The 20,344-nt window shown below is 49.8% G+C and overlaps 1 protein-coding gene across 1 annotated transcript in view; it reads left to right on the top strand.

Moving 5' to 3' along the window:
• The window catches only part of GLDN (gliomedin), a 65,548-nt gene that overhangs the window by 33,181 nt on the left and 12,023 nt on the right, over positions 1–20,344 (top strand). The window contains exons 2-4 of the mRNA XM_021694002.1: positions 3,648–3,699; positions 11,029–11,046; positions 11,399–11,506. Coding sequence (XP_021549677.1) covers positions 3,648–3,699; positions 11,029–11,046; positions 11,399–11,506 — 178 coding nt within the window. The remainder of the gene's footprint in view (positions 1–3,647; positions 3,700–11,028; positions 11,047–11,398; positions 11,507–20,344) is intronic.

The raw sequence follows: 20,344 nt of genomic DNA on the forward strand, positions 1-20,344 counted from the left end.
CATCTTGGACAGATTGGGCCTGACACCCCCAGGACAATGAGCTATAAGTTCTCTTCCAGCTTCACCATTCTCAAGTCCTGCATTAAGATTTAGAAAGCTCTCTATGCCAAATGTGATTCCATAATTTGGCAACCTAGGTTGTGTGACAACCAATTTTGAATTCTCTTATTCTGATCCAAGTTCTTAATCACTATCAGAAAAGACAGTTTCTGACTTTCTTATGGCCACAACTTTTCATACCCTATGTTTCCCCCTGGTACAACCTTCTATATAGCCCAAGTCTGTTAGAGGAATATTTCTGCATCAAGATTAACACAATTTACTGGTACATATCTGAATGGATATTTAGCATATAAATGGAGCCCAAAGGTCAGGAAATGAAGATTCTTTCTTTGTTGTCTTTTATAGACACTGTGCCTACTCCAGACCGGTGATGAGGAGGAAAGAGAAAGGCTAATTTTCCCTATTGATGCTTCTCTTGTTTCAACTACTCCCTCTGCTGTGATCCCCCAGGCAACAAATGAAGCATTGTGAAGTCTTTAATGGTTCTCTCAATGGGCAATTATACATTTTTTAAGATAATAAATCTTGTCCATAGTGCAGCTGATTACATTCATTTATGAAAATGACTAAAAATAACGAGTCGAAATTTCTTCTGTCTGGTTGTGTTGAGCGGATCATCAGAGCCATAATCGAAAGCACAGCAGACCTGGCATCAGGAGAGCTAGAGTTGAGTCCAGCTCTGCTCCGAGCAACTGATGTGACCTTGAGTAAATGATGTCACCTCTCTAAGCTCTGCATTCTGACTTATATGAAAGGGAGAGGAACACTGCACAGTATACTTTGTCTCAGAGTTGATGGAGCTGGTATGTTACAGGAAGAAGCACCTCCAGCTTTTTACCCCTGGAGGGGCGGAATATACATGTTTGCTTTATGACTCATCTTTAAATTGTGCACATTTGATATATTTGTGAGATGTATGTTTCACAATAAATTTCAAAGCCATCAATAAATACCTGTTGATATACTTGACAAAGTAGATGCAGTTCCTCTGGATCTCCTAGCAAACAGATGAAGCCTAGGTAGAAGACCAAACAATCTTCCCCCTCAAATCAAAACATGTTCTTTTAAGAAAGAGTTTAATTGAAAGAGTGATCAGTGAAAATTTCCAATGAAACAAAAGGGCGTATCATGTTTAGTACGGCTTCCTCCCACCCTGGTCCTCCATTCCCCCCTCACTTGAGGCTTTTTAGGTTTCTTTCCATACATATTCTGGAAAGCCAAAAACAGAGAATCTTGAAAGCAGCAAGAGAGAAGCATATAGAAACATTTGTGTGCACACCACTTTTCTTACATAAATGAGAGGACATTACACATGCTGCTCGGTACTTTGCATTTTTTTCATTTATCTTGGAGATATTTCAATGTCATTTTTACAGATTTAAAGGCATTCTTTTTCACTATATTTCATTCTATGGGTATGCTACACTTCATTTCACAAGACCCTCTGATAAATATTTAGGTTGTTTTTGCTCTTGCCCACATTTCTGCAATGACCATCTTTGTACTTCTATCTCCTCTATCTATTCTATCATATATATATGAATATATCCGAAGAATAAATCCCAAAGTGCAATTGATGGATCAGAAGGTAGACCCACTTAAATTTTAGTAGTTATTGCCAAAATGCCCTCCAAAGGGATAGTATGCCTTCATACTTGATCAACAGGTCGAGAGAGTGCAGCTCTTCTGGCCACTCCCATGAGAAGTGCTCTGTTAGCCTTTTTATTAACAAATCTAAGAGGTAGGAAACAGCATTTCATCATTTGAATGTATTTCTTTAACTGTAAGTGAAAATGAGGCACTCTTTTTTTTTTTTTCTCTCTGAACTTCCTGTTTGAGCCCACTGTCCATTTTTCTTTTGGTTTCTTGTTCCTTATTGCTTTGTAACAGCTCTTTATATACTAGCCCTTTGCAATTGTTTTCTAAGGTCTATAGTTCTCATTTGTTATTGGCTTATAGTATTTCACCTCTTGCCGAAATTTAAAATTATTAGACAGTAGAATTTATACATTCTTCCTATATAGTACGGGGGTTGTTTCTTTCTTGGAAAATTCTTTCCTACTCTAATGCCATTATAAATTTTTCCCCAGGTTTTCTTCCAGTGCTTTTCTAAGTTTGTTTTTCACTTTTAACTGTTTTATCAATATTGCTTAATGGACTTATTTAGTGTAAGGAGTGAAGGAAGGATTCAACTTTTTGTTTTCCCCCCAGATGTCTATCCAGCTGTCTCAAATCCATTTCTTAATAAGTTCTCTCCACAGTTTTGAAGTGGCACAATACTGGGGTCTAAAAATTACTGAATCTATAAATTGAAAACAGTTGGATGGTAAATTGATAAATTAAGTCATTCTTGGCATGTTTAAGGAACTATCTAACACAATAGCATAAATAGCGTGTGCTTACTATATGTGCCGGGTCCTGCTCTGAGTGTGTTGCATGTATTCGCTCATTTAATCCACATAACCATGGTATAAGGTAGGTGCTATTAACTCCATTTACAGGTAAGAACACAGAAGCACAGAGAGGTTAAGTAAGTGCCCTCCGATCACACTGCTTGTGACTGGCAAAGCCATGATTTGAACATAGGCAGGCAGACTTCAGAATCCATGCTTCTGTCTACACTCTCTTTTGCCTCCACAAAATGGAAGATACTTTTGTGGGTGCTTCCGAGATTGTTCTAAGAACTTCACATAAAATGATTTCACTTACTCTTCACAACAATCCTAAGAACTAAGCACTGTTCCTATCTCCATTTTGTGGGTGAGCAAACTGAGGCAAAGTGTAGCTGGAAGACAGAAAGGGAAAAGGGAGTGGTGTGAGATGAGTCCAGAGAAGGAGGACTTTTGTTCTATCTTTAGGGCAGCAAGGGATCACAAGAGTATGTGAATCAGGGCTCACCCACTCAGATTTGGTTTTTGTGACGTTCTCTGGGAGCAGCATGGAGAGTGGACGGGGGGAGGGGGCTGCAGAATGGGTGTGGGGAAACCAGATACCAGGCTCATACCATGCTGCAGCGACCGCCTACCGCAGGTGGCCATCCAGCGATGAATAGGCATTATCCACAAGGCACAAGAATGACTCCCATCTGGGGCAGCATCCATGTGCCAGTGACAGAACTCAAGACAGGTGCTTATAGTGTTTACACTTTTCAGAGGAAACCAAAGTGTCCAGAGATTGAGTACCTTGCCTGTGCTCGCCCAGCTAATAGGTGCTTACTCCCAACCACCAAGCCTACCCTCTTTATTCAACCCCCATGCAGATTGAGCCCTTCAGATGCTGGAGGGCTGGTTCATGACAGCCTCGAAAGCTGGATTTAGCAATTCCTTCACCATCCTCTGTCCTCTCAGAGTTGGATAGAAATCAAGGATATTTGGTTGACAATATTGATAGATGAACTTCTGTTATCATGTATCTTTAGGTCTTTTAAGAGGTTCTCTTTCAGCTGAGGTTAAGTTTTCCTCAGACTTTTGCATGTTCTCCTGAGGTTACTTTGTGAATGTTTATAACTGCTCTTGTCTGGATAAAGGTCAAGTTCAGGGCCCACTGTCTTCTGTGCTGCTATTAACCACCCTCTCTCCCTGCAGATCCGAGTGATGGTGGACCTCTGCAACAGCACCAAGGGCATTTGCCTGACAGGTAGGCCGGCCTGGCACTGAGGTGCCTACACCGCACACACGTGTGCTTGCCAAAGGGCCAGGGCAGAATGAACACCTAAGAACACTGTGGGTTATAAAAACACATATTGGTTTACTTTTACCAGATGTTTTTAATGAGCTGAAAATCAACTGTAATATAATTAGGAAAAATAATGTTTTTGGTATTGCCATAGAAATATAGCCCTGGAAAATAACTAGGTCTTGGATAATTAGAAACGTGTGGTACCTTGAACGGGGGCCATAGATGTTTTCCTTACTCACATTAATTTTTAAAAGAGAAAAGAAAGGGGTATTCTCTTACCAGAAGTAATTATTTCCTTATACATATGGCATGAACAGAAAGTTCTAGAAGCAAACTGCTAATTAGTCAAGAAAACACTCTCTGTGAAGAGTGCTCTGTGTGTGGTGTCTACCATGTGCTAGGCGGCTCCCCTCCACTCAGGAAATCAAGGACAAATAGACCGGAGGGAGGGAATCAAAAAGGAGGCACATCAAGCAAAGGGACACAGAATGGCTAATGGGTTGGGCAGGGGAGGAGGAGAGTGCTGTTGATAGACGCACGTGCACCTGAACCTAAGGTGTCCTGCCTCCTGTCTGAGGGGGGGTGCCTGAGTCCTGCCTGAGGAAAGGGTGCCTGATTCCTGTCTGGGGTGGGAGAGTGCCTGATTCCTGCCTGAGAAGGGGTTGCCTGATTCCTGCCTGAGGTAGGGGGTGCCTTCTTCCTTCCTGAGCGGGGGAGGTGCTTGCCTCCTGCCTTCAGAAGCTTTGGGCAAGGAAGAACACAGACCCCAGAATGGTCACCCAATTTGTTTTACCCCAGACCGAGGAAGGTTCTGGCCAGGCCCAAGGATGGGCCTACGGAGCCTGATTTCAGACACAGCTATTTTCCTGCCTCTCCCCCATTCTGAGGAAATGGGGAAATGATTTTGCATTAAAAGTCTCATATGAAGTAAATGCAGAGCTCTCATGAACTTTAAAACATAACCACAAGATTTTGAAGCCAGATGAATCTTCTGTTGAACCTTCTCGGTGTCTGGCCTCAGGCCCTGGGGAGGTCCCGTTGACAGGGCGCCACGGCGGAGGTTAAGAAACCCTGCAGTGTGCATCCAGCCCTGAGAACCCTCATCCTGCGCGCCAGCATTCTCCCCACCACCGCTCATTACCTGCCCTGCACTAGGAACTCAGTGGGAGTTTGCTGAATGACTAGACCTATGGTTTATGGAAGTGATTAAATTGGGGCGGTGGGCTGGTAAGAAAGATCCTTCCCTGAGGAACCCCGAGTCCACAGTCTGCCTCTTGTTTGCTTAGTTTAGTTTTAGAGAGAAAAGCTGTAATCCTGTGGCTTCTTGGGAAACGCTAATTGAATTACTCAAGTCACATTTCGGCCCTCGCAGAAAATTAAGTATCTTCGGAACAGCTTGGTCCTTCATTCTGAAACTCTTGTGTCTGAAGCACCTTTCTTCCATCTTTGGAAGTCCTTTTCAGAGTTCCCCTGTGTGATAGTAATGAGCGCTAGAGAAATGCTTAGATGGATGGAATTACAGGCACAAAAGCCCCATTGAGAGGCACAGGAAAAGCCTCTTCCTTTTTGATATTTATTATAGAAGTGATAGAAGGAGAGCCAGGCTGTTCAGTGAATGCAGATGGAGCTGTCAAGACCACTTAGGGAAGATTGAGGGGTGGGGTGGGGATCGCATCTGTGCTGGAAATGAGTTGAGGACGTTATTTTTTGGCACCTTGAAATCTTTTCAAAAGCCAGCACCTTCCCCTTTCATGCCAGCTTGAAACTGGGCCCCCTTTTAACACAGCAAGCTCTTCAATTAAAACTTAGGTGTGAAAAGTACACATTGCCAAGTGAGATTGTACCTTGGGATAGACCACGCTGTCTGGACAGGGGGCAGGAAGGTGACAGGATCCGGGACTGAATTGGCAACTACAGGGGAGAAGGGCAGAGAGCCTCGGTCCAGAGCCCCGAGAAGATGCTGCCGGAGCAGACCCCGGGCGTAGGGCCTGAGGCCTGAGAACAAGATCTAGCTTTACACTGGACTCATCTTTGACAAAGCAGGCACTGTGACTTGAGGCTAGTCTAGCTGTGACCATGCAACCCCATCTCTGTTCCTTTTTCCTGGAGGCAGCTGTCGTTGCTCTGGGCACAAGGACAGAGGTGTGCAGCCTGTAACCTCTCCGGCAAATAGTGAGGGCAACTCAGTAGCTAGAGTAGTTAGGAGTTTTTGCCAGTGCACAGTTTGTGCTTTTGAGCACACACAGCATGCTTTTCTGGATGCATCCTATCCCCAAGCCCAGGTTTCCTTAGGACCCCAGAAACATATCTTCTGGAAAAGCAGGGGGTCTTGAAGAAGGCAGGTTCTTGGGTAACTCTTCGCTTCCAGTGGCCTCTGCATGTGGGCTTTTTCAGAAAATCTCTAAACTCTCACATTACTGAACCGCTTATCAGAGCGGGGTGCTTCAAAGCCACAGTGCCTGTTCTCCTCCCGGCCAAGGGACTCCAACCCCGTGATGGTACTAGTTACTGCTCCCTGTCCTGTACCCAGGCGGACGCTGAGAATGGACCACAGCCGCCACGGAGCATGGCCTCATGTCATTCTTTTCCGGCATTCCAGAAAGCTGTGCTAATGGAGGAGACCTGGAACTTGAAAGAAAACCTATTTGCCATCCCTACTCTAATTCTTTAAGGTTGCCATGCCCTAGTCCAAAGCTGAAAGGCACCAAATAAATGGGATTGGACCAAAGCTGCCACTTAGTGGGGACAGGTGAGGAAAGACGCCTTTCCAAGTTAGGTGCCCTGGGACTGCAGCCACAGAGGGTGGGTCCCGAGGCCGCCAAGCTGTGGCCAGGGCAACACGTGGTAAACTGACAGACAGGCTGTTCTCAGAAACAGCCACTGTAGCTGCTCACGCTCTCACTCAACTGGCCTCCCTGTGGTTTTAGAGTTGGTGGACTCCAGCTCCACGTGTGAGAGCTAGGGCCCTCTCAGGCCCTCCCTGAAGGACAGCCAAGTATTCCCGACTCCCGAGGGAAAGGGGAGCCACACTCCCTTTGGCTAGAGCTCCCGTCTGGCCCCAAAGCTGTGGCTGGCATGAGTCCCAAGCCCCGGGGAGTCCCTGCTGGGAACAGGAGAGGAAGAGAGTCAGGACTTTCGACCTCACAGGCGCCAGGTCTGGCCTTACCCAGCTTAGTAAAAGAAGCTGCGGTCTTTTACTAGCTCTTTCTAAAGCAGCAGAACCAGACCTCCCTTTCCGACATGTTTCTTTCTGGATTTTTTTATTTGGGGGCTTCTTTGGGTTCCTCTATCAGTGAGACTTTGGGAAATGTGTAGCCACGTCCCCTGTGGTCATTGCTGTGCTAAGCAGGTGCCTTGGGTCTGGTGACAGCCGTTGTCACGCCATCCCGGGGTGAAAGGGGAGACTAGTGAAATCCTCCCCTGTGATTTGGAGTGGCCGTGTCGAGAGGAGCCAGGTGGGCGGGCTCTTGGGAGCCCTCAGCGGGGCCAGTGCCCCCACTCAAAGACGAGAAGTGAGCGTTACACTTCTGGATTATTCCTTCCTCATAACTGTTGTGCCTGTGTTTCCTGTCTGCATTGAAATTCTTCTCTTTGCTAGTAGCAGAGATCCACTAGAGCTTATTTGAGGGGGGAAAAAAGGTCCAGAGGTTACCAGTTATTGTAAGGATAGAGGGATGTGTTTGTCAAGGTAGGTTAGTCCCTGCTCTGGTAATAATTAAGCCATAAAATCCCAGTGGCATAACACAGCAAAGGCTTTTTTCCCCCACAAAGTCCGGACACTCCCAGTTGGTTCTGGGGACTCCGGGATCCCAGTGCTGCCATCTTGTGGTTCTGTCATGTCAACACCAATCACCACCTCTCCTCTCCTCTCTGCTCTCTCTGCAGACGGGCATTGTTTTACCTCGCATGGCCATCCACAGACATCCAATTTACATAACTAGGGGCACTGTGGGTCAGTCTTAGATTTCAAGGAGAAAAAAACTCTAAGCGACTCAGCTTCTATAGCACCCACCCACTTCTAACCGATTCTGGTTAGGAATGTAGGTTGGGGCAGTCAGCTGGGGCATTTGCAGGGCCCTGTGCAAAATGAAAATTCAGGGTCCCTTGTTCAAAAAGCAGGAAAAGGGCTTCCTCCTTTCTTTAATGGTTTTACTCTCCACCTGCTATGGTGGGGCTTTTTATTTACTATTTAGTGTCATACTCCTCAAGTCGTGGGATGCTCGCAGAACAAGTCCAGGTCCTCACAAGCACAGGAGATCCCAGTCTGTGATGAGGCATGCAGGGCACATGTCCAACCCCGGCTGCACTGGTGTGGAAGGTGGCAGCAGTCGCTGATTGGGCGGGGACTGGGGCAGATGCATCAGAAACCCGGGAGGCAGCAGAAAACTTGTCCTGGGGAGGCCAGGAGGCAGTGGGAAACAAGGAGGCAAGTGGGAGGCAGGGCCACATATGAACCAAGGCTTCAAGTCCCCACAACATGCTCCATTATCCCATCGGGCCAGCCCCACATATGGTGCTAACATGAACTTGGCTGTCCACATGTATCCCCAGGGGTTCTGTTAGTCAAGAAGAGAAGAGTCAAGAGCTGAGAAAACATCCTGAAAAACAGTTTTCTCAAGGCCCAGTTGGCACATATTATCTGACATTTGACATTAGTATAGTGACACGTATTTAGGGCTTTTTCCGGGTGTAAGGGGCCCTTGGGCAGCTCCGTAGGCATCCCGAGTGGGCGTCGGGATACAACTCACCGTCGCTCTAGCACTCTGCTTCTGAGCTCTTTGGAAGTGCTTGTCTCCTTTCTCTTTTGAAATTCTCTTCTCCATTAGTTTCAGGGCTCAGGACCTCCTGGATTCCCTCCTGTACCTTCGGTTCGCCCTCTCTTTCCTGGTGCCTCTTCTATCACCCGCCTCCCTCTAGATGTGGTGTGTGTCCCCCTCTCTCTCCATCCCACAATTTGGCTCAACATTTTACTCTTGCCTCCAGACTAATAGCCTTTCTAGGGTCAGGGACCCACTTTAGGACTCTGTTGACAGTGACCAATTCTTTTTCCAAGAAAGTTTCACACGTGGTCGGGGGTACCCAGGACTATCCGCTCCCCAGTCATCTGTGGTGCTTGGTGAAAATGCATGTTCCTGGGCCTCACTCAAAATACAAACTGAATTAGAATCTCCAGCTGGGGTCTGTGTATCTGCATTTTAACAAGCGTTCTAGGTGATTCTATGGACTCAAATGACTAAGAGCTGTAGCCACAGGTGTCAATGAACCTCAGGTCAATGACAGAAAACCCTAATCTGAACATTTCACCGTAGGGACACTTCTTGGCCATGACCAAAGTGTCCTAAGTATACAGCTCTAGCCAGGACCTCTCTCCAATACTCCTGCTGCATAGAAATGGTTATTGGACTGTCCTGAGAACTCTTGAAACCTATATAGACAGCTGATTCCTGCTTGGTGACCTTTTTTCTACCAATCTGCACCTCTGAATTTGGTTCCATCTGTAGTCAGGAATGATTGATTGATTTCTTCTGACCTCCTTATGTGTGTACAGGCACACGCCATCTGTTGGTAAAGTCATGTCACCACAGGCTACACTTTTCAGCAAATGGTGGTACCATTTTCAGCAAATAATTTTTGCCCCAAGTGGGACTGCATGGATGGAAAATATACATTCAAACACTTCTTCTTCCAAGAGTCGTCATGTCTCCTTCCATCCATATCCTCAGTTCCCCGTCATCTGAGTGTCCTCTTTTGCCCCCTACCCAATCAGATATGGAGCCCTGCTCATTCTTCTGCCGAAATACCTCTTGAATTCCTAGCTTTCTCTACAACTCTACAGTTACCAACTGATCTGTCCACATCCTTTCCCCTCATTTTAACTACAAAGATTCTCTGGGTGTTTTCTCCCCACCCCACCTCTCTTTTCTCTCTCATCTTGTTCCCTAGTTGTATTCAACTTCCATCTACAGAGAGGATCTCAAAAACACACTGATTTCACAGGGTCATCCCCCATTAGAGACCTACTGTAGCTCCCCACTGCCTTGCAGACACCACCTACACCTCTCCTCTTGGCGTTCACACCCACCCCTCCAAGTACTGACTCAGCCTCATCTCTACACACGCCAGGTTGGCCAATCTTCCCCCTTTCTTTCACCCTGAATCATGCAAGTTCCCTCCCCTGTGCCTTTGCTCCTGCTGCTCCCCGACCTGAGCTGTCCAGCCCTCACCCCTGTGGCCATGTCAAGCCCATTGTTTCTTCAGCGCCACAGCTCAAGCCTCACCCTGTCTGGAAGCCTTCTCAGACTGCCATGTGCCAGTACCTCTTGGAGGGGCTGCTTCTCTGTAACTCCCTCCCTCATGTTTCATTGTGGTTTCAGAGTGTCTACCTTTTCCAGCTAGATCATAAACACAACAGACACAGGGACCAAGATTTCTGCTGCCTGGTAGACTTTTGTGCACACAGTAAATGCTTAGTAAATGGCGGTCTTCTGAAAAGTCACAGACTTGGATTTGTAGAACGACCTTTCTACTCCAACGTGGGTAAACATATATGTTCTGGAAAAACAGAAGGACTTCCACTGCTCATGTTATAAACCCATTGGCTTGTCTGAGTGCTTAAATAAAATATTGATGAGACTCTCCTATTTGTGGAAGCAAAATTGTTTTGTTGGATTATGTGTAAATGGTTCATCTGAACCCCTTAGATCCTCGGGTAATTACACACTTAGCAAGGTGTTTGTTATCTGATCTGGACCCTCAGTTGTTCTCAGGCTATTTCGTGCAACAGAATAGAGATCTGAGAACGAACTTCTGCTCTCAGTTGCTCTGGGTGGTGTGAAGGAGATACGCTGGCTGGATGAGAGCTCTTGGGACTGCTTTCTCACAACAGCCAGACCTCAGCCCTGCAATGACAGCACATCCATTTCCCAATGCTTACCTGGGCCTAGGCTGCACTAGTGCCCTCCTACATTTTTACCAAACCTCATTTAATGAAGCTGATTGCTTGAGAGATGACTGATTTATGAATCTATGGTGAAGCCCATTCAGAAATTATTCTTAGTTCATTGAAACCTAAGCAAAAGTGGATTTGATTGGCAAACTGTTGAATTGCTTTTAAGGTTCTTTTGAGTGAATATGCTGGGTTCTAAATAAAAGGCATGGAGTGGATGCTTAGGGCCAGTAGATGGTTAGTACTTATTAAAAGGGGGAAAGTGCTCTTTGATTTGGGGGTTGTGGTGCTGGCTTCCTTCCAGGCATGCTTTATCATCTAAATTTCTTTTTCTGTTGTAGGACCACCTGGCCCACCAGGTAAGAGTCTGTGGATTTTCTTACTTCCGGAGGGAGGATGTGGGGGGCTAGTTCCCCAGGGTCGCTCAGAAGGGATGGAGGCGGGAAAGGGGGAAGAATCCGGAGTGTGTCCCCCTCCTTGTCTTGGCCCAAATCACGAGCTCTCCTGTCCCCTCCCACTTGAGGACCTGCCATTACCATTCCCCGTCTGTCACTGCATGGGGGGTGGGGCAAAGGTGGAAAAGGAAGGGAAGAGGCAGGAGGAGATCTGGAAAAGGCATTCATGCCCATCTAGTGTCACTGGCTAAAGCAGATCATGTTAAGCTCAGTGATGATTTTTTAAGATGGTCTTGTTTCCCGCGTTTTGACGCAGGACCTCCAGGAGTTGGTGGGCTTCCAGGACACAATGGATCAGATGGACAGCCTGGTCCCCAGGGCCCAAAAGGAGAAAAAGGAGCAACTGGAAAAAGAGGAAAAATGGGTACTTTGGCAACTTTTCTAGTTAATTCCCTTGTTGCTTGTCTCAGTTATTGCTTTTCGGATGGGCCCAAGCGGGATGTGGTGGGGAGAAAGTGTTACCTCTTTGCCTGTGGGACTGGTTTAACTCTCTCCAGGAAGCCGCTGTGTGCCAAAGGTTTACATCTACCGGGAGAGCGGCCTCCCTGAGAACTGATTCCGGCTCTTCTGCTCGCTTGGAGGCAGACGGAGGGATGGGAGGGGCTGGAGCAGGCAGCCCTGGGGAGGGATGCTCCAGGGGCTGTGTGCTGATGCCCCCAGTTCTTTTGAGGCTCAGGTCCTGCCCTGCCCTCCCACTGCCTCTTCCTGCTCAGCAAATCCTTGTGTTTGACTGAAAATCAGCTGATTGATGCCGGCCCCTAGGTGTTCTCGGCTACAGGAGTAGCTAGGACCATTTGAGTAGCAGGGTAGCATCCAGGCCCCCCTTAGGCGGGCACTGAGATCACATGGTCTTGGCATTGCAGGATGACGACACCGCTGTGGCTGGCCTCTCCGCAGGGGTTCTGCTGCCCTGCAGCGAGGGGCATTATGGCAAAGCCCTGGAAACATCTGTGTCGGACGTGTCCAGGGAGCCGTGAGAAGCGGGGGCTGGTGCAGGGCCTGGCAGGAGCCTGCGGGCTGGGGAAGCAAGTTCTGAGGGGCCCTGAGCACCAGTGCTGGGCCATGCATGGAGAAGGCCTGGAAGGTGCACCGACGAGAGCTAGCACGAGGCATGGTGGGGGCTCCAGTGCAGGGGGTAGAGACTCCCCAGGAGGCTTCCGGGAAGGCCAGGCTCTGAGCCACTGCAGACAGTACCGACTCCACCAAACCCTCTTGTTTATTTTCAACCTCTTAGCTCTGCGACACCAACTCACCTAGACAGGCCCTGTGCTAGAATAACTACTAGAACATTCTTCCAGATGGCACAGTACCCTCTTCCAGCACCTCTGCTCTTCTAAGCACTTTAAGTGAGAACCAGTGGAAAGGGAGAAAATTGTTAAATGGCTCTGCCACTTGGTCAAGCCGACATGCTCATGTTCCGGGGGAGCAGCCTCTTGAAGATGGGCCCACACAGGCCAAGTCAGCTCAGTCCTCAGAAGGCCAGCCATTCCAGCTTTAATTACGGAGCAGTAACGGATCCTTACATGTTAGATAATAATCATAATTATAAATGAGCATCGGCATTGAATAATGATGGCCATCAGGGTGCAGACATTTGGTTTATCCCAGAAAGGCCCCAGAAATGTAATCCAGTCCTGAGGATTCAGCAATGAATATCCTGAGGGTCAGCTATGAGGGGGAGGAAACCATGGTTCTTTGGGTATGGAACAGGGGGGAAATGGGTGACTTTCAAAGGGGTGACTTACAGATCCCTGGCTTTGGAGAGGTGTGCTTGATATGCAGCCCATGACCCAGTGAAGCCAGAATGGAAAAAGTTCATTCATCTTTATAACACCTATTTACGTGGCAGGTCCAGTTCTAGGTGCTGGAGATCTAGAAATGAAAAAGCTGACAAAATCCCTACCTTCATGAAACTCACATTCCAGTCTGGGCAGAGTGGCCATAAACAAGCTAAATAAGTAGGAAAGGATCATCTGTTACAGAGGACGCACAGTGTCAAGAGAGGAAATAACAAGTGTGTGTATGCGGCTGGGGTGGGGGGTGGGGTGACTGTGGATTGGGAAGCCAGCTAAGGGCCCCTGAAAAGGAAGGGAGCAAACGCCTGGAGGAAGGGAGAGAGGGAGCCAGGGGCTATGGGGGGGTGGGGGGGCGTTTCAGCAGAGTGTGTGAGGCCGGTGTGCCCACGGGGTCTGAGGAGCGGCAAGGCGGCCAGGGCAGATGTGGTGGAGTCAGAGCCAGAGAGATAGCGGCCAAGTCAGCTAGGCCCTGGAATCGTAAGGACTGTGGCTGGTCCGGGAGGGAACTGGGAGGATTGGCAGCCGTGCAGAGAGCTAGCTGCCCTGCCTCACCCGGCAAGCACCCCCCCTGCATCTGTGCTGAGCGAGGTGCGGGAGGGCGGGGGAGGCAGCGGTGGAGCACTGAGCAGGGCCAGGGTCCACTCGCCAGGGGAAGGGACCAAATCCTTGGTCTCCAGGAGATCCCACGGGACCTCCAGCCGAAGATGCAGACCCTCCTCTGCAGCTGTCTCCCCGTGCGGGAGGCCTCCGGGCGTCAGCAGCATTAGAACGAGAAGCGTCCGCTAAGGCTGAGCAGAGAAGTTGAGTCACTAAGGGCCCAGGCCGTTGTCCATGCCCCAGGCCAGGGGAAGGGGAGACCACCACCATCCTAGACGTACAAACACAAAGACTGTCTGCCGAGCCTGGTTCTACGGAGAGGTTGTTGAAAGCAGGGCTCCACCATGGGTCAGCTCCACCCCTGCCCTGGACCCTGAACCCCAGCACGAGGGCCCAGTTCCCCTGCCAAAGCCCTAGAGCTGTGTGTTCCCTCCTCTGCTTCCTTCCTTCGCCTGACAGCGGGCTCACATCCTACCCAGCACTCAGTGTTCTTGCAGGGAGGAGAGAGCAGAGCTGGTCAGGTGGCCTGGGCTTTGTTCAGCGAGCACTGAGAAGCCACTGAGGGGTTGCAAGTAGGAGAGAGTGACAAGGTCAGGTCTGCTTTTCTAAAATAACACTGTGGCCGCCTTGTGGAGAGCACACTAGGCGAGCAAGGACAGAAGGAGGGAGACAGTTCAGAAGCTACTCAGCGCACAGGTCGAAGGGACGGCAGGCCAGGGGGATGGAGAGACCAGTGGAGTTGAGTGATATTCTGGGGGGAAATCAGCAGTACCCAGTGGTGGGTGGATATAAGGAGGAAGGGGGAGGGGGACCCCAAGACCGACTCTGAGATCTCTGTCCCTGATGACCGCTCTGTCCTGAGGAAGGGAGCCCCATATCAACTCAGGTTCAGGGAAAGAAGTGTGGCTCAGCATGGGATGTGCTGAGTTTGAGGTGCCCTGAAACGTCCAGGAGGAGATGTCGGGGGCCTTGGAGATGCAGGCAGGTCTCTAGTCAGAGGAGACCCTGGGGCTCGAGGTATACAGGAGGGGCCACCTGAGGCGGTGTGCATGTGGGTGTGGGCACCGTCCTTTTGGAGGGAGCTAACAGAAGAGGAGGGCCTGGGTTCAGCCCTGAGAAGCAACAACGTCTAATGACCAAGTAGGAGGGGGATGAGCCAGCAAAGGAGGCCAAGAACGGGACTGAGTAGCAAGAAGACCAGGACAGGGTGGGAACATCTGTCAGCAAACATTTAGTGAGCAGGTTCCAAGCCCTAGTGCAGAAACAAAACAGATGCAGCCCCTGGAACTTTAAATCTTTGGTGGGAAGGCACAAATTAGAAGTCAATAATGAAATATATCTGCAATCACAACATGAGATACCCATTTGAAAGAGAGAACAGGGGTTAAGAGATACAGTACAGAGAGGGAGGGTCACAGAGGTAAAGTCTGAGGTCAGACTTGAAGGATGTGAGCAGGCAGAGGGTGGCCCAGGTGGAGTGCAAGGCACCCACAAGGGCCTGACAGGTGTGGCTGGGGGAAGAGAGACGTGCAGAGAGGCCTTCCAGAACCTTCTGATTAGTAGTATGGGTCTCCTGTTCGGCTCCAAGAAGGCACTGCAGGGTCTCATACAGGATGTGACCTGCTGGGCCAAGGTCATGACTGTGGAGAAGGAAGCGTTGTGATTCCGGCCGAGAGTTCCAGGATCCATAGTGGTTTGCCAGGCAGGGGTGGGAGAGAGGAGGGGTGGGCGTGCATTCCAGAAAGAGAGAACAACAAGTGCTGTTTCTAAAAACAGGAAAAAGAGCCTGTGTTCCATAGAGACGGTACTCAGGCTGGACTCTGCCCTCTAGCAGTGATCCTCTGAACAATAGTATGCAAATAGCTAATATCTATTGTCAGGCATGCTACCAAGTACTCTCTATACTTATCTCATTTGGTCTTCAAAACCACCCTCAGGAGATGGATATTTTTGTTGGCCATATTTTTTCCAGATGAAGAAGCCCTATCTTTCTGTTTCTCAAACAGGCCAAGCCCACCCTTGCCCCAGGACCTTTGCACTGCTGTGCCCACTGCCTGGAATACTCTTTCCTTGCCCTTCCCGCAGCTGGTCCTGGTGCAGGTCTCATCTCTATTGCCACCCCTCTTCAAGTTCGTTCCCCACCTCTGTGTCTAGCCCCTGCCTCATTCCCTGTTCTGTCAAAATACATATCCCTTCCCGGAAACTCTCTCCTTGCGTTTGCTTGTTGATGAGCTGATGGTCTGACCCCCTAGGAAGGATGTGAGGTCCATGACAGCCAAGCAATGTCTATCTTGCTTAGTCCTAACCTCCAGGGCCTGGAACACCCAGCGAAGGGGGGGCAATAAAGTCCTTGTTGACACGAATGGACATAACTTGTCCACTGTTGCAAAGGTAAGAAGTGGAGGAGGCAGGACTTGAAACCAGGTCTCTCTGACTCCTGGACCCCTGCTCTTAAACATGACTACACTGAGCTTCCAGGCCGGGGGGTGGGGGGCAGGGGGGGCTGGCCCCCAGCTGTGAGATCAGCGCCCCCGAGGTGCCACAGAGCAGGAGCCGATGGGAAAGAGGCCTGGCCTTGGGAGCTAGTGCCATTAACTCCTTCAGGACGTAGGGCGGCAGACCCCCTCCAGCCTGAGCCTGACGGGGAGGGCCAGGAGGCAGGACATGTGCAAGAATATGCAGCTCAGTGAGGAACAGCCTGGCAGGCAGAGTTGATTATGCACCTCTTAGTTCCTGCTCTCCAGGCAGAGGAAGGAGTGGAAGGAGTCCCCGAAGCCCCTGCCTCAGTCCCCGACCAGCTCCGAGGCCTTGGGCAGGTCCCTTCACCGTTGAGCCTTGGTCCCACCTGTAGACTGAGGAGGCCGGGTTCCCACAACTCTAACATGGTTTCCAATTTTTAAATAGTCTGCTCTAGTGCTTGTCCATGAAGGAGAGACCATGTCTTACATATTCGGTTACCCGGCGCAGCTCTCTCTGGGCCCAGGTGAAGCTCAGTAATTGATGACTGAAGACCGCACGCACGCGTGCGTGAATGAGAAGGGTAGTGCACACTTTCCGTCCATGAGGGCTTCTCGTCCAGGGACGGAGAGGCCATATCTTACACACAGCTACTGAGTAATAGCTGGTTACTCTGATCTAAAGACTGCTTTCTCCTGACAGCGGGTAGTACCGCCAGAAGAGAAAGCTGAACTTCCCTGTGCACAGAAGGGACAAATAGGACCCAAATAGGGCAGAAGATGGGTTGTATAGTAGGGCTAAGTGTAAGGGACAAGAGAGAGGAGTGTGATCAATGTCTTAGAAATAATCAGAGGGGAGCTATGGAGGGCGTTGCCGGGGTAGAAGAGAAAGGCCTAGCCTGGAGGGACTGTTAGTGAGACTGCCCCTGGATACTGGAGGGGACCCTGGCTAGGTGCATGTCTGCAGGAGGCAGCGGGGAGCCACTGTGGGCTCTTGAGGAGATGAAGAGCCTGATGAAACCAGAGTATAGAGCTCTAGCCTAACCGTTGTTTCCGGGAGATAACCCTCGGTTTCTGACCTTAGCAGAACTTCTTACCTTTGCGACAGTGGACAAGTTATGTCCCTTCGTGTCAACATGGACTTTATTGCCCCTCCTTCACTGGGTGTTCCAGGCCCTGGAGGTTAGGACTAAGCTGAGAACAACAGTGGAATAGCATGGCGCCGGAGCCTGATGGCATGGTTTGGGTCCTGGCTCTGCCACTTACTAGCTGTGTGCCCTTGGGCAAGTTACTTAATCACTCTGTGCCAGTTTCCTCATCTGTAAGATGGGAACAATAGTAGTATCAACCTCATAAGGTCATTTAGAAGATTAAATGAGAGATATGTATAGGGCTTAGAATACGGCCTGACACATAGTGAGTGCCCTATTAGTGTTAGCTATTGTTTCCAAAACTTGGTTTTAACCCAGAAGGAAAGCTAAGTTGAAATGCCTGTATTCACTGGAAAACACCGACTTAGACGCAGAGAGAAGAACTAAAGAGACTTAAATGTGGTCAATTTTGCAACTGACGTCTATGAAGTTTGACATTCGATTGCCTCAAAACCAAGCATTCGCTTTTTTTTTCCATCTGTCTCTCACTTTCTCACTAAGGGTTAATACTGCATTGTCTTCTCTAAAAATCGAATCCTCATACAACAGAAATAAATGCCCTCCTCTTTATTCATGCCAATCTTGGGACCGGGTTTTGTGTGACACCCCCCTGGCCCCCTTTCGCCGCCCTGCCTCAGTCAGCGACAGATGGTCCTGCCAAAAATAAGCCGTCCTCCCTCACCCCCTGCCATGAAGATGCTGAAGTTGACCCCAGCAACGTAATGCAACCCCCAACTCTAAAGCTGGTGAGATGGTTTGTTTTGAGTGCGCGCCACGGGGAAGGAAAATAGCAGAGAGCCACTCCCAGCAGACGAGGCGGGCGAGCAGAATCCGGCCTTTCTTCTCTGCAGAATGTGCTGACTCGAAGCCTGCCAGGACTCACAGGGGATACACTGCGCGGGGGGCGGGGCCGTGCACCGTGTAACAGCACGGCCGGGCGCTGCCGAGTCAGGCCAGGGAAGAAAGTGCCCCCCTCCCCCCGCCGGGGGTCCTCCGACGGTGAATGGGATCGGGTGGTGCTATACCTCCGAAGTCCCACGGCCAGGGCACGGCCAAGGTGGGACAAGAGGAAACTGTCAGAGGCATCGGTCAGGAGAGAAAAGACAGGCTCTATGGAGACGGAACATCCCCCGCCCTTTCTTACTGAAAGTGGAAAAACGATCATGCAGACCCAGCTCAGAGTCAAAATACATTCTTTTTTTTTTTTTAAAGATTTTATTTATTCATTTGACAGAGATAGATACAGCGAGAGAGGGAACACAAGCAGGGGGAGAGGGAGAAGCAGGCTTCCCGCGGAACAGGGAGCCCGACGCGGGGCTCGATCCCAGGACCCCGGGATCATGACCTGAGCCACCCAGGCGCCCCTCAAAATACATTCTTTTTTTTTTTTTTTTAAAGATTTTACTTATTTATTTGACAGAGAGAGACACAGCGAGAGAGGGAACACAAGCAGGGGGAGTGGGAGAGGGAGAAGCAGGCTTCCCGCGGAGCAGGGAGCCCGATGCGGGGTTCGATCCCAGGACCCTGGGACCGCGACCTGAGCCACCCAGGCGCCCCTCAAAATACATTCTTAAGCAAAGGTCTTTAACATCTTTAGCTTTAGAGCGTCACCCCTGTGGGGGCAGCATTACCACAACTGCCTTCCAGTACGAACATTTTCCTGTCTCACACACGGCCTTTTTGAGAAAGAAAAGGCACAAGCGGGAGGAATGAAGTGGAAATCGGATGCTGATGCAGAGAGGTTCTTTGTGACCAGAATAAATGCCTGAAAGAGAAAACCCCGAAGTAACTAGAAGACACCCTTTCCCTGAGCACTGCAGAATCCGGGTCATGTGAAACCTTTAGAAGGTATCGGTTATCCTCGGTGCATTGTGCGGGCCCGACTCTATGGCAACGTTCTCGTCTTTTGTGTCCTGCAGATAATGTGCCAAATTGCCTATTTAAAATCCCAACAAAAGGACGTCTTCCTATGCAGAGGCCCCTGATTAAGGGCTCTTCTTGAGTGAGTGAGCCACTTTCCAGCAAGCTGTCCTAACAGCCGTGGGCAGGGGTGAGCCAGGGCCACGGGGCTTGGGTGCCGCTGCGAGGGAGGCCTGCCCCCTGCCCACAGGCGTGGTTTGCCATCTGTGCGACTGCACCATGCCCAGCACGGGCCCCCGCGGAGCGGAGGGGCTGCCCTGCTCCTCTCCGCTCCCCTCCCACCGGGGCCCCAGCCCCTCCGTCGGCGCGCGCCGCCCTCTCACTCCCCCGCAAGGGCTGAATGTCATGGTTGTCATGAAGATGCGGTTTTTATGGTTGGCGGCAATCTGGCAAACACGACTTTGTGCGCCACGTTGTCGAACAGTGATCAACATTTGAAGGTTTTTGAGGACACTGCTGTCCTCCTGGGGTGGTCCGGGTACGGCCCCTTGAATTGGGAAGAGCAAATGCCACACTGAGTGTGCATCACTTCCCGGCATGAAGGAAAGGTGCTGAGAGCTCCAGGTGTAGGTTTTAGGGAATATTGCCTCTGGTGGCAATGCAGAATCTTCTGGATGATCTGTGATGTGATGGGATGTAATAACCTCCCTCCCCACTGCGGACAGGACTTGAGAAGAGCCGTCAGGCAGCATAGAGAGGCTTCTGGGCTGGGATGTGAGTTTAATCTGAATGACCTCCAAGTTGCCTTCCAATCCTGAATTCTCAGATTCTCTTGGGACAGTGATTTTGGAATCCTATGGGGCTGGTAGGAAGCGGGGCTGGGGGGGGGGTCCAGATCTTAAAATCTCAACTGTTAATCTAGAGGGAGGACAATCACAAGGCTGAAAAGATGACAGGGAGTAGGGACTGGCCAAGTCGATGAGCGTAAGAGAGGGGCTGTGGGCACTCACTTAGCCAGAGCCTGTAAGAAGGAACATGGCCGGGGCAGGGGCACTCCTGGGTGTTCAGTCGGATAAGCCTCTGACTCTTGGTTTCAGCTCAGGTCATGATCTCAGGGTGGTGTTATCGAGCCCCACGTTGGGCTCCAAGCTCAGCGCAGAGTCTGCTTGAGATTCTTTCCCTCTTCCTCTCTGTCCCCCTCTGCCCCTCCTCTCTCTCTCTCTCTCTCAAATAAATAAATAAATATCTTTAAAAAAAAAAAAAAGGCAGTGGCTTGGGGACTGGCAGGGTAATTAGAAAAGAGAATGAATGGATCCTAAGCCCTCTTGGTCATAGAAGTCGA

Source organism: Neomonachus schauinslandi, chromosome 9 (assembly GCF_002201575.2).
Source record: "Neomonachus schauinslandi chromosome 9, ASM220157v2, whole genome shotgun sequence".
NCBI classification, from domain to species: domain Eukaryota; kingdom Metazoa; phylum Chordata; class Mammalia; order Carnivora; family Phocidae; genus Neomonachus; species Neomonachus schauinslandi.